The 12390-nt window shown below is 39.3% G+C and overlaps 1 protein-coding gene across 1 annotated transcript in view; it reads left to right on the forward strand.

The window, feature by feature from the left end:
* Positions 1 to 12390, forward strand: part of MEGF10 (multiple EGF like domains 10) — a 147702-nt gene that overhangs the window by 44937 nt on the left and 90375 nt on the right. Inside the window, exons 2-4 of the mRNA XM_073344862.1 lie at positions 2590 to 2719; positions 7779 to 7880; positions 9037 to 9137. Of these exons, the coding sequence (XP_073200963.1) occupies positions 2607 to 2719; positions 7779 to 7880; positions 9037 to 9137 (316 nt within the window). The 5' untranslated portion in view covers positions 2590 to 2606. The remainder of the gene's footprint in view (positions 1 to 2589; positions 2720 to 7778; positions 7881 to 9036; positions 9138 to 12390) is intronic.

Consider the following 12390-nt stretch of genomic DNA (forward strand, 5'->3'; position numbering starts at 1 on the left):
CTCTACCATGTATTGGTCAGTAGAGATGCTGTACCCAAGGCAGGCCCTTTCGAAGTTTTCTAAGAAGGCCTCAGTATCATCACCTGCCTTGTAGGTGGGGAACTTTCTGGGATGGGAAGTGGTACCTGGAGAAGGATTGCTAGGGTTTGTTGGTATATTCTGCTGGGCCTTTATCCTCTCCATCTCCTCCACATGCTTCCTCTCTTTTTCCTTCTCCTCCTCCACATGCTTCCTTGCCTCCATTTCCCTCTTGTGGGCAGCCTCCTGTACCTCCTTCTCCAGCCGCATGAGTTCTATCTGTCTTTCATGTTCCCTTTGTTTTTCCTCAGCCTGAAATTTGGCTAATTCCAGCTGTAGTCGAGCTGAGGATTTGGTCATTCTAACCTCTCTGTTTTTAACTAACTTTACACCTGAGGTTTAGAAATAAACAAACAAAACTTGGCTGTAAAATTTTGCTGTGCTGGAATAGAATACCTATTCTCTGATAGTGATTGTCAGCCTACAGAAAAAGACAATTCCCTTGTCTCTGCTCTGGGCCCAAATTAAAGCAAAAAACCTCCAACTACTTGGAAACCTGCTTACCCAGCCCAACGAAGAAAAAAAAAAAATTTCTTTTCAAACCTGTGCTCCTTGTAAAACAAAAAAAAAATCAAAATCCTAAAAAAAACCCTGCCACTTTTGTCTCCAGGCAAATGGGTAGAGCACACACCCCCTATTTACTTTTAGGAAGAAAAGAAAAAAAAAAACAAACCTCTGGGTTGGAAGACTGTGAATTTCCCTGCAGGAGTTAAGTACCCTGCCTCCAGGCAAATGAAACCTGCAATTCACAAGATAATCCCCTTTTGTCTCTGCTTGGCCACAAAGCAGAGAGAAACCAAGCTGCTTTCAGTTTCAAAGCTGCCTTCTGGACTTCCTAAAAATTCCTTTTTAAAATCTGTATTTCTAGTTCAAAAAATCTCAACTGGATCTCAAAATGATTTCAGGTTAATCCCACCGCTGCGCCACCATGTCAAGGTTCCTCCCCCACTCTGAACTCTAGGGTACAGATGTGGGGACCTGCATGAAAAACCTCCTAAGCTTATCTTTACCAGCTTAGGTCAAAACTTCCCCAAGGTAACAAATATTACCCCCGTTATCCTTGGAATGGCCGCTACCACCACCAAACTAATACTGGTTACTGGGGAAGAGCTGTTTGGACGCGTCCTTCCCCCCAAAATACTTCACAAAACCTTGCACCCCACTTCCTGGACAAGGTTTGGTAAAAAGCCTCACCAATTTGCATAGGTGACCACAGACCCAGACCCTTGGATCTTAAGAACAATGAACAATCCTCCCAACACTTGCACCCCCCCTTTCCTGGGAAATGTTGGATAAAAAGCCTCACCAATTTGCATAGGTGACCACAAACCCAAACCCTTGGATCTGAGAACAATGAAAAAGCATTCAGTGTTTTACAAGAAGACTTTTAATAAAAAATAGAAGTAAATAGAAATAAAGAAATCCCCCCTGTAAAATCAGGATGGTATATATCTTACAGGGTAATTAGATTAAAAAAACATAGAGAACCCCTCTAGGCAAAACCTTAAGTTACAAAAAAGATACACAGACAGAAATAGTTATTCTATTCAGCACAATTCTTTTCTCAGCCATTTAAAGAAATCATAATCTAACACATACCTAGCTAGATTACTTACTAAAAGTTCTAAGGCTCCATTCCTGTTCTGTCCCTGGCCAAGACGACTACAGACAGACACACAAACCCTTTGTTTCTCTCCCTCCTCCCAGCTTTTGAAAGTATCTTGTCTCCTCATTGGTCATTTTGGTCAGGTGCCAGCGAGGTTACCTTTAGCTTCTTAACCCTTTACAGGTGAGAGGAGCTTTCCCCTGGCCAGGAGGGATTTCAAAGGGGTTTACCCTTCCCTTTATATTTATGACAACTCATCACGCTAAATACTTTGTCCCTAGAGCCGTTCTGTGAACAAGTGCTGTCTGCGCTTTTGGACAATACTCAACTAATTGCATCTTCATTCTGATTGGGAACATCCCTGCTCCTCCAGTCTTCAGTCTTTTCTGAGCTAAAGATGGCAGTTGTTTGAATTTGTGTGTCTGTTCTGTGATATAGACAGATAACCACTAGTATGTAAACTGAGCCCATCTAACACAATTTCACTTGTGACAACACAGGTCTAGGGTGACCAGATAGCAAGTGTGAAAAATTGGGACAGGATGTGGGGGGTAGTAGGTGCCTATATAAGACAAAGCCTCAAATATCGGGGTTGCCCCTATAAACTCTGGTCACCCTACACAGGTCTCCAGAGGTGAAACTATAGTGCATTTGCTCACTCAATGCCATCTAACCCATTCACATTTAATTTCTGATTTTGAATTCTATTAAGGAGAGCCTTATATTCCTACTACGAGGCTGTCACCATGTGTCTTGCTGTTAAATGCCTGCTATCCTATATAATCTGGTTTGGGGCCAGATTCTAACTTGGTGAAACCAATGGACTTTCACCAAGGAAGAATTTGTCTTCCTGTGTTTATAGTTTGAATATTACCTTGACCTAATATAAATCTTTTTTTTTACAGGTCATTTATTTGAAAAGATGGTTATTAATTTGAACTGGCTTGTGTGCTTGCCGGTTGTACTGTTACACTGGATGGGGACAACATTATCCTTGAATCTTGAAGATCCAAATGTGTGTAGCCACTGGGAGAGGTAATATTCCTATTAGCATCATAGACCTGATATATCCTTAGTTGCTTCTGATTATATTTATTATTTATTTTATACAGGGCATTTCACGTGCTTTAAAGTGTTTTATAAAATGATCAAAAATAATGAACTGTGGATCGGATCCTGTAGTTACTACAAGGGCAAAAATGCAAAATTGGGCCATGTATATGTAAAAGGTTTGGTAATTAAATATTCATGGTAAATAGGCCCAATGGCCTGTGATGGGATATTAGATGGGGTAGGATCCGAGTTACCCAGGAAAGAATTTTCTGTAGTATCTGGCTGATGAATCTTGCCCATATGCTCTGGGTTTAGCTGATCGCCATATTTGGGGTCGGGAAGGAATTTTCCTCCAGGGCAGATTGGAAGAGGCCCTGGAGGTTTTTCGCCTTCCTCTGTAGCATGGGGCACGGGTCACTTGCTGGAGGATTCTCTGCTCCTTGAAGTCTTTAAACTACGATTTGAGGACTTTAGTAGCACAGATATAGGTGTGAGGTTTTTTGCAGGAGTGGTGGGTGAAATTCTGTGGCCTGCATTGTGCAAGAGGTCAGACTAGATGATCGTAATGGTCCCTTCTGACCTAAATATCTATGAATCTATGAAAAAAAAAAAGGACTATCTTGCTTTATATTTAAATGCAGTCATCTCTGGGGTAGGATGCAGCATCCATTATAAGGACACCAAAAACACTACACAACCGTACAGGGACAGAAGTTAATAAGAATACCTTATCCAATTAACTCAGCAGGAGAATTTGCATATTCAGAATATAATTAGCCATACTGGAATTGGGCCAAGTATGATTAGGGTGTTTCTTTACTTTTCAGCTTTCCCTGAATCTAAATTAAGACTTGTTGGCTTAATTTTTTGATGAGATTCAGAAATTTAAAATGTACGGCTATAAATTCATTAATCTAGTTAGTCCGTTGCTTTCATAATTTCATGATAATTGCCAGTAGAATGTTCACATTGGGTAAGACAAGATTAAACAATATGCATTTGTTTTCCCTTCTTTTAAAATATGAAAATTATAATAGTGAAACCATGCCTCATGGTCTCATTATCATTAGGTTATTCTTCCAGCATCAGAAGTAAATTGTATTATATATTTAAGTGTTGAGAGTTTTGGCGAGCATTAGTAGAGACACATGCCTTATGGTGATATTTCTACACTTTATGGACTGTTTATCAAAAATGGCCTCTAAGGGCCTGATCCAACAAATGCTCTGAGATTCATGTGGAACATTTCAACTCTCTGGCCTTAAACTCTCACATGCAAGTTAGAATATGCAAAAACTTGTATTAGCTGATATATATCAAGTAGTTAGCTGAATAAATACCCTGTTTCTGAATGCCAAGCATAAAGCCAGAAGCTTGTCTGATAGTACTTTATGTCCGATATGGTGTGGGAGGAGGGGGTTGGGTGGTGCTGTCTTTAGCTCTAGGGATGATTTTGAAGGAAGCCACAAGAGAAATGTAAACAAAAAGAAAAGAATAATCTACTGCAACATTTCTTTAAGATAAATAATCAAAGACTGCAGAAAACAAAGATGTAACAAATCTGCCTAGTGTTTCTAAATCAACTTTCATTCATCCTTCCATTTTCTGGGGCTTAGAGAGTGGGTAGAATGTATAAAAGCACAAATTGAAAATTGCCATAGCATTTATATTCCCATTCAGAACAGACAGCAGGTACATAAGTATAAAAGAGTAACTACCAGCTACCAGTTTATTACTGCTTGTGTCATTGGCATTCCTATACACTTTAAGTAAGAGGCCCGCCCAATAATAAAATCTTCATTACATGTGAACTGAGATCCTAGTAGGAATGAACAGAGCTGGCCCTGTGTAAAATAAGAAGTACAGAGCCCCAGGGAAGTTGAGGTAACCCCCATGACATGTGATTGGACAGGGTATGACAGCTGGATGGATTAGAGTTGTTTGTCTTTAGGAGGATGCAGGAATCAGCAGGGAGTGGGTTCTGGGCACTTGGAAAAGTTAGATTCCCAATGTCCCCTCTCAAGGTAAGTATCACAACAGGAAGGGGAGATTGTAGGTGCTGTCTGAGAATAGATACTGACTGATCAGAGACACCAAATGTATGGGGCCCTATTTGGCCACACACTGGGCACATGTTTGTGGCCAACCTAGGAAATTAGCACCACAGAAGAAAATGTATCCTTCACTTTCATACATTATAATCCCATTACTCAGTGAAAAGTTGATTTATTGCCAGCACAAACAGTCTGGTTAAGAGTTTTCTAAGATTCAATTATTCTTTTCTCCTCTGAAATGTAGATGGATTCCACTTGCTCCAATGGCTTCTCTGCAGGCTTTGAGTCCCAAACCATGTATACTTTCCCACTGGGCTGTACCTGTAGTTTGGCAGGAAACAAAACTTTAAAACTGTATTTTTTGAAAGCCATTTTAAAAAAAATGTGCTTATCTTTAATGTCCTGTACTTTCTAAGCCTGGTTCAGAATACACTTTATCCCCTAAAACTGTTACATGAATTAATTGTTCCACACCCTGTCAGCAATTATCATCCAACATATTCTTAGGATTCCTGTCATTTTAGTATCTAAGCATACCATAACTATAAGTATTCTCTTTATCATCCCTCTAAGGCTTTCCATTCACAGTATTCAAAGTGGATTTCAGGTACAGTTTTTTCAGACATTTCTCTAAAAGTCCTAGCAGATTTTCTCTCTCTATTTTCTCTGGTTGGCCAAGAAACCACATTTTATGGCTCCAGACTTGGCTCTCCAGCTGCTCAGTGAGATTGCTTAAAAGCTTATTTCTTTGATATATCCTCAGGAAAATGTATTACAAATTTCAGTCTCCTGTCTTTATTTCTCCAATTTGGTTCTCACTTGAGACAACTGATTTTTCAGATTTACATTACTTTTCTTTAAACAATCTATTCTTAGTTCCATTTGGTCAGATATATTACCCAGCAGAGCAGTCACTGCCTGCATGCAGAACAATTTTCTTTTTTTAGTGAGGTCTGTGATTTTTTTTCAGTTCGTGTCTTCACTCTGTTCTTTAAAGATGGTTGGTCCACCTCTTAATCAAGCTTGCACTTCCTCATGAGCTTCAATTTTACATATAGTTGTCATTGTTTAACTTTAATATTCATCAGGAAATGTCTCAGTACAAGTGGATCTGTCCATTACACTACTGTGTCTTGTGCTGTATGTTTTTAATGTGGAAAATGCAACATGGTAGACATTTAGAAACTAAACAGAAATCAATTTTATGTTTGGCTATCTGTTAATATCTGCATAATATAGAATTTATTAGGTTGTTAAGATCCAGTCTATGGCAATTAGCTGTTTTTCATTTCATAAAATGATGGACAATGTTAGGATTGGGATTAAGAACATTAAAATATTATGACTGATGCAGATGTTACTCTTTAGTTAACTGTAAGTTCTCTTATTACACTTTTCTCACAATCACCAACAATTCACAGCATAATAGGGCTCAGTCATTTTGCAGAAACTTCTAAATGATTACATTGTTAGTTATCGTTGCCATCCACTTTGAATTATTAAAGTCTTCAATAAATCAGAGTCTAGCAATCACTTTCTTTGATAGACATAACTAATTTCAGGTACAGTTTTCTTGAAAAGAAATATGACCTCCCAAGTTCTGAAAATTTGGCACAAAATGAAAGGCTGTCTTTAAAAAAACAATGCAAACAACAATAACCCTTAGTGGTCTGTATCTTTAATAAACTTGCATGAAAATATTAAGGAAAAAAATAAATGTAGAGCAAAAGCTAAATTGTATGCACTGATATGCTTCTGTTAGGATGGTGATTATTTTATTTTATTTATGTGGTACCAAATTAAGGCCTTAGGACCCAATCCTCCAAGTTATTGAATGTCCATAATTTCCACTAAAATCAATCAAAATTGAGAGTGCTCAACACCTCTCAGGAGCTGGCCCTTTTTCTGCAGAGTGGGTGAATGGTCTTCTGGGGCACATAAGACTCATAATACCTCATAAACTACTTGCTGCTATGAGCTGACCTGTTCATGGCCCCATGTGCAAAAGAGAAACCAAAATAAACCCTTCCATTTCATAGTTCTTAGTAGTGTAGCTACTCATGTCTAGCACTGTAAGAGCAAGATGGGCTGAAGATTGGGATAACCATCCATCTCCTCCCTCAGAGCCTGTTCCACAGGCCATGAAAATATCTACAGTATTAGAGTTATAATTGGTGAATTCCTGCTGTGTTGCTCCCTCCTGGAGAGGAGAAGGCAGTGAGAAAGGAACCTAGATCTGAGGTTCTTTGTACAAAGTAACAAATCTGCAATTTTTGGTTAGGATGGGGACCTTGCCACACTGATAATCACTGCTGAGGGGGGTATTGGCTTGGGGTTGGACGTGTTCCACTTTCCTGGTTTAAGTACTTGAGATGCCTACTCCATAGTTCAGTGTAGTGAGGCAGGGGCCTCATCCTTCTTTTTCCTCCCTGTTCCAAAATACCATCATGATGAGAGAACCTTCCATTCAATGAATCCTGTCCTCTTTTAGCTGTGTTCCATTTTGTAGTTGTTATCCCTGATTGTTAGGCACCCAGGGAAGAACTTGCCACTCCGTTTTACACCTACTTCTGGTAGCACAGTAGAGAAAGCATTGAGTGTGCTAAGTGCTTCCTTGATGCCATTTCCTAAATTTTCATACAGAGTAGTTTGAGCTTGACAGTCATAGACTCTACCCTTAGGAAGGAGACAGTCTTAGTTGATAGTGTAATGTGTAGAGCTGTTTCTTAGGGAGGCTCAAGGAACTTCTCTTCTGCAGGTCTGCATCTGTGAAGGCAAACTTGGATGGAAAAGGACAGCCAAGTTCATCGTCATATATTGTTAAATACTGATATAAATATTTCTAAGGATTATTGGCTCTCCCCCAAAGACCTGAGTATAGTTATCAATTCTAGCTACAGCTAATCTACTGGGATTGATCTTTCTTTGTAAAAAGATTAATACTATGAACATATACTTGCTCAGTAATCTGTTTTCTTTCTCTTCAGTTATTCAGTTACAGTTCAAGAATCATATCCACATCCTTTTGATCAAATTTACTACACCAGCTGTACTGACATACTGAACTGGTTTAAATGCACTCGACACAGGTAATTTATAATTATCAATTCTTTCAAATTGTTCATTTGTTGTAGTAATGTATGAAAGGTATATATTTAATGTGTTAAAAATTGACCGTCGTGTACAGTGTACATCAACAATAGTGAATAAACTGTCTAGCAGTTACAGTTCAGCTCATCTGGAAAATGTTTGTCTAAATCAGTCAATAGTATATGTGTTTATAGCATTTGTCCCTGTCAAGATCACAGGGTCTGTCAACCCATCATATATGTGGTGTGTATCTGATAAGTGGTGATCAGGTTAAAAAAGATTTGTATGATATACCAAAAAATGATACCCCTCCGCTCCTATAAGGAGTAACTGGAGGGAGGTGTAAAATGAGGCATATGACTTGCTGCCCTCTTTGAAGGAAGGGAACATTGCCTTCAGGGGAAAAAAAGGCTTGTTCAAGGAAATCCCTTTCTTATGCATAGTAAAAAAAATAAGGAAGGAATGAGTGACTCAGAACTGGCCTCAGCAGCTGTAAAGTATTCTTTTTCTTCTGCCCAATATGATACACCCATTAGTTATGGTGGTGTTGGGTAACTACTCCTTGAGCATACTGCATGAGATAGTTTAATATTGACAATACGAAATACAAGTGATACAGAGTTCATGGAGATGTTGTACTGACAACATGTGTGTTCTATGTTGCCATTTAGTTGTGCGCTGTTCATTGTTCAGTGTTCATATTAGATCAGGTGTTGTGAGGGTATGTGTACTGTTTCCTTAAATCTGTAGTCAGAAGCCAGGCAAGAGAGAGCTTGGGAAGGTTCTAGGCTGGAACTCTACAGTGAAGAGAGAAAGTGCAGAGAGAAAGGCTTTAGGGATAAAGCTATATTCCTTATTCTAATAAAGTTGCTTGTTTAATGATAAAAAAAAAAGCAACTCTTTCTGTGATTCTTTACCATGCTTAATCTATTTTACTGGCCGCTGAAAAAATAAGGTTTATGATGGTAATATTGGCAGATTTTCAGAATGGAACATTGATATTGTTAAATTTATCAACCAATAAAGCCAAATCTCTGTTTTTGTTTTTCTCTTGTATTATGTATCAACCCGAGATGTTCCTAAATATGCTAAAATAAACATTGTTTTATTTTAAAGCCATTATAATAAATGTAACATCCATTTATTTTTCATTAGAATCAGTTACCGTACTGCCTACAGGCATGGAGAAAAAACAATGTACAGACGGAAATCTCAGTGCTGTCCTGGATTTTATGAAAGCAGGGAAATGTGTGTCCGTAAGTTTAACTTTGTATTGCTTTGAAATTCTGTGTGTTTATCAAAATGCTAGGTTCACTCCCCTTTGGAGGTAGACTTGTGGAACTTGAATTACCAAGGGCTCAATTATCCCATCAGTTGTGCACATGCAACTCTCTTTGAAGTCAATTGATGTTGTGCATATGCAGATGACAAGATAATTGGACCTCAGATGTATAAGTAGATACATTTGACATGATTTTCACTAATGATCAGCTGGCATGTTGCACCTCATACAGTACCAGTGTCTGTGTCCTTTCCAACACAATACATACATATTTAATACTAGACCAGTGTTTTTCAAACTGAGGGCTGCGACCCAGTATTGGGTTGTAGAATGTAAGGCACTGGGTTGCAACGGCTCTGGTCAGCACCGCCAACCAGGCGGTTAAAAGTCCCATGGGTGGTGCTACCCGGCTAAGGCAGGCTAGTCCCTACCTGTTCTGACATCGCGCTGCGCCCTGGAAGTGGCCGGCAGCAGGTCCAGCTCCTTGGTGGGGGGGCCATGGGGTTCCGTGTGCTGCCCTGCCCTGAGCATCGGCTCACTGGCCAACACGTGAGAGCCGCACAGAGCTGCTTGCGCGCCTCCGCCTAGAAGCCAGACCTGCTGCTGGCTGCTTCTGGGAGTTTTTCACAATTCTTACAGCATCTTATCTTCCATTGCCATCCTGCTTTCAGGAGGAGCTTGGCACCTCACTATATATTGCCATAAAGTAGTAACAATTACAACATATGTCATTTCATGGCTGGCTTTTGAAGGATTATAGTTCTGAGTGAAACTTCCTCCCTTGGTAACATTTGGATTCTCAGGAGCATACCCTTTGTCCACTGTTGCCACCAAGAAATGGGATTTTGGAAATGGAAATGAGAGAAAGCATCTGTACTGTGTATGGTTCAGTTTTTCTAGCACAGATTTACTGTGCTGTTTGATTAGGGATGTACCACATGAACACTCGCTAGTCCCGTAGTTGATTCTTACTTGGCAAATTACTATTGACTTTTACTACCAGGACCTTTTATTATTCAAATATAAAAATAACTTTGTATCTAACAACTATCTATCTGTCCTATATGAGAAATATTTTCCATAGGATTATCAGTCTGAAATCAACAAGATGAAATTCCATAAAGACAAGTGCAAATTACTACACTTAGGAAGGAAAAATCAAATGCACAACTACAAAATGGGGAATAACTGGCTAGGCAGTAGTGCTGCTGAAAAGGCACTGGGGGATATAATGGTTCACAAACTGCATGAGCCAACAATATGAAGCAGTTGTGAAAAAATTCATTCTGGGGTGTATTAACAGGAGTGACAGATGAAAGAAACGGGAGGTATTTGTTCTGCTCTACTCAGCACTGGTGAGGCCTCAGCTGGAGTTCTGTGTTCAGTTTTGGGTGCCACACTTTAAGAAAGATGTGGACAAATTGGAGAACGTCCAGAGGAGAGCAACAAAAATGATAAAAGGTTTAGAAAACCTGACCTATTAGGAAAGGTTAAAAAAACTGGGCATGTTTAATCTAGGGAAAGAGGCTGAGGGAGAACCTGATAACAGTCTTTAAATATGTTAAGGACTGTTATAAAGAGTATGGTGACGAAATGTTCTCCATGTCCACTGAAGGTAGGTCAAGAAGTAATCCAGGGGGGCATGGATCAGCATTCACGTCACACTCCCCTTTAGTACCTAGCCTGAGCAGGCTAATGATCCAACCAGATGACCAAATTTGGTGATAAATCCTGGTCATGTGTCACCTGAGGCACTTTGCACATATACTAACAAGAAGTAATCAACTTAATCTGCAGCAATGGAGATTTAGGTTGGATATTAGGGAAAATTCCTAACTGTAAGATAGTTAACCACTGAAATACGTTAATGTTGTAGGGTGTGGCTTCCCTGTAGCACCCCCAGCTTGCAAAGTGTGGCACTGCCTCAGTTTTCCTCCCTGAGGTGGATCTCCTCAGCTCTCTACATATAGGTCAGTGCTGGAGATGTGGCTTAGGTCCCTTTCAGCCCTACATTTTTCTGATTCTATGACCTGCTTTGAACACCATGTTCCATAAAATGATATGCTTCTTAAAATTAGATTCCAAACCCATTGCCATGGATGTATTTAGAAAAATCTGCCCAGCAAATATCTGTAGTGATTCTGCCTGTCAAATTGACATGCTTATTGTGCTTATGAAGGAAAACTTGCTAAATTCTTAAATTATTCTGTAACGCCATTGTCATCTCAATGAAATTGTGCCAACTTTTTGTTTCGGAATGTCTGGATAATGCCCTTACAAGTGAGAAACCTGATCATCAAAACTTAGGTGATCTAGCATAAACAACTGTTTACTCAATATGTTGTGGTTTTTTTTGGCTACAACAGCCAAAACATATTTCAATTTTTTAGAGGGAGACCAGAATCCATTGCTGTGGAGTGCAGATTCATCCCTGGAAACATACCAGTAAAGCACTGTGGAAAAGCCTTTGTTAGCATTGTTTGCTAGTGGTGGTTTTAGTTACCCGCAAATTAGATACTTGTGCTTTCAGAAATAAAAGCAGTTTTTACTTTAGACAGAGAATGAGAGAAGACCCCACTCATGACAGATGCCAATCATATTTCTTGATGCATAATTAGATGGCACTCACTGTGTTCTTTAAGATCAAATCACTCATTATCACTGCAGCAGTAGGACTAACTCAAAGTTATACATTCTGTCAAGCAGGTTGGGAGTGTAGATTATCTGAGTAAAGACATATTTTTGTCCTAGTTTAAAGGAGAAGTGAAATCTAAGTAACTCCCCCGCAAAAATTAAGGGGGAAAGAAAGAATCAATCCATTCATTTCAATGAGACCACTTGCAGAATAAGTAAGGATGGCAGAACTAGACTTTTAATTGTACTCAGGCTAAAGTACCAGTGGGCTAAATAGCAGAGGCCACTCACCTCCATTACTTCTGTGGAGATGAGCTTCATTTTGGATGTCCAATACCACAGGTAACAAGAAAATATAAAATCATCACTGATAAAGTTTGCAGATGACAAAAGAATGGGGGGAATGGTAAATAATGAAGAGGACAGGTCACTAGATTGCTTGGTAAACTGGTCACAAGCAAACAATGTGCATTTTAATACAACTGAATGCAAATGTATACATCTAGGAACAAAGAATTTAGGCCATACTTATAGGATGGGGGGGCTATGTCCTGAAAAGCAGTGGCTCTGAAAAAGATTTGGGAATCGAGGTG

Source organism: Lepidochelys kempii, chromosome 5 (genome assembly GCF_965140265.1).
Source record: "Lepidochelys kempii isolate rLepKem1 chromosome 5, rLepKem1.hap2, whole genome shotgun sequence".
Lineage (NCBI taxonomy): Eukaryota > Metazoa > Chordata > Testudines > Cheloniidae > Lepidochelys > Lepidochelys kempii.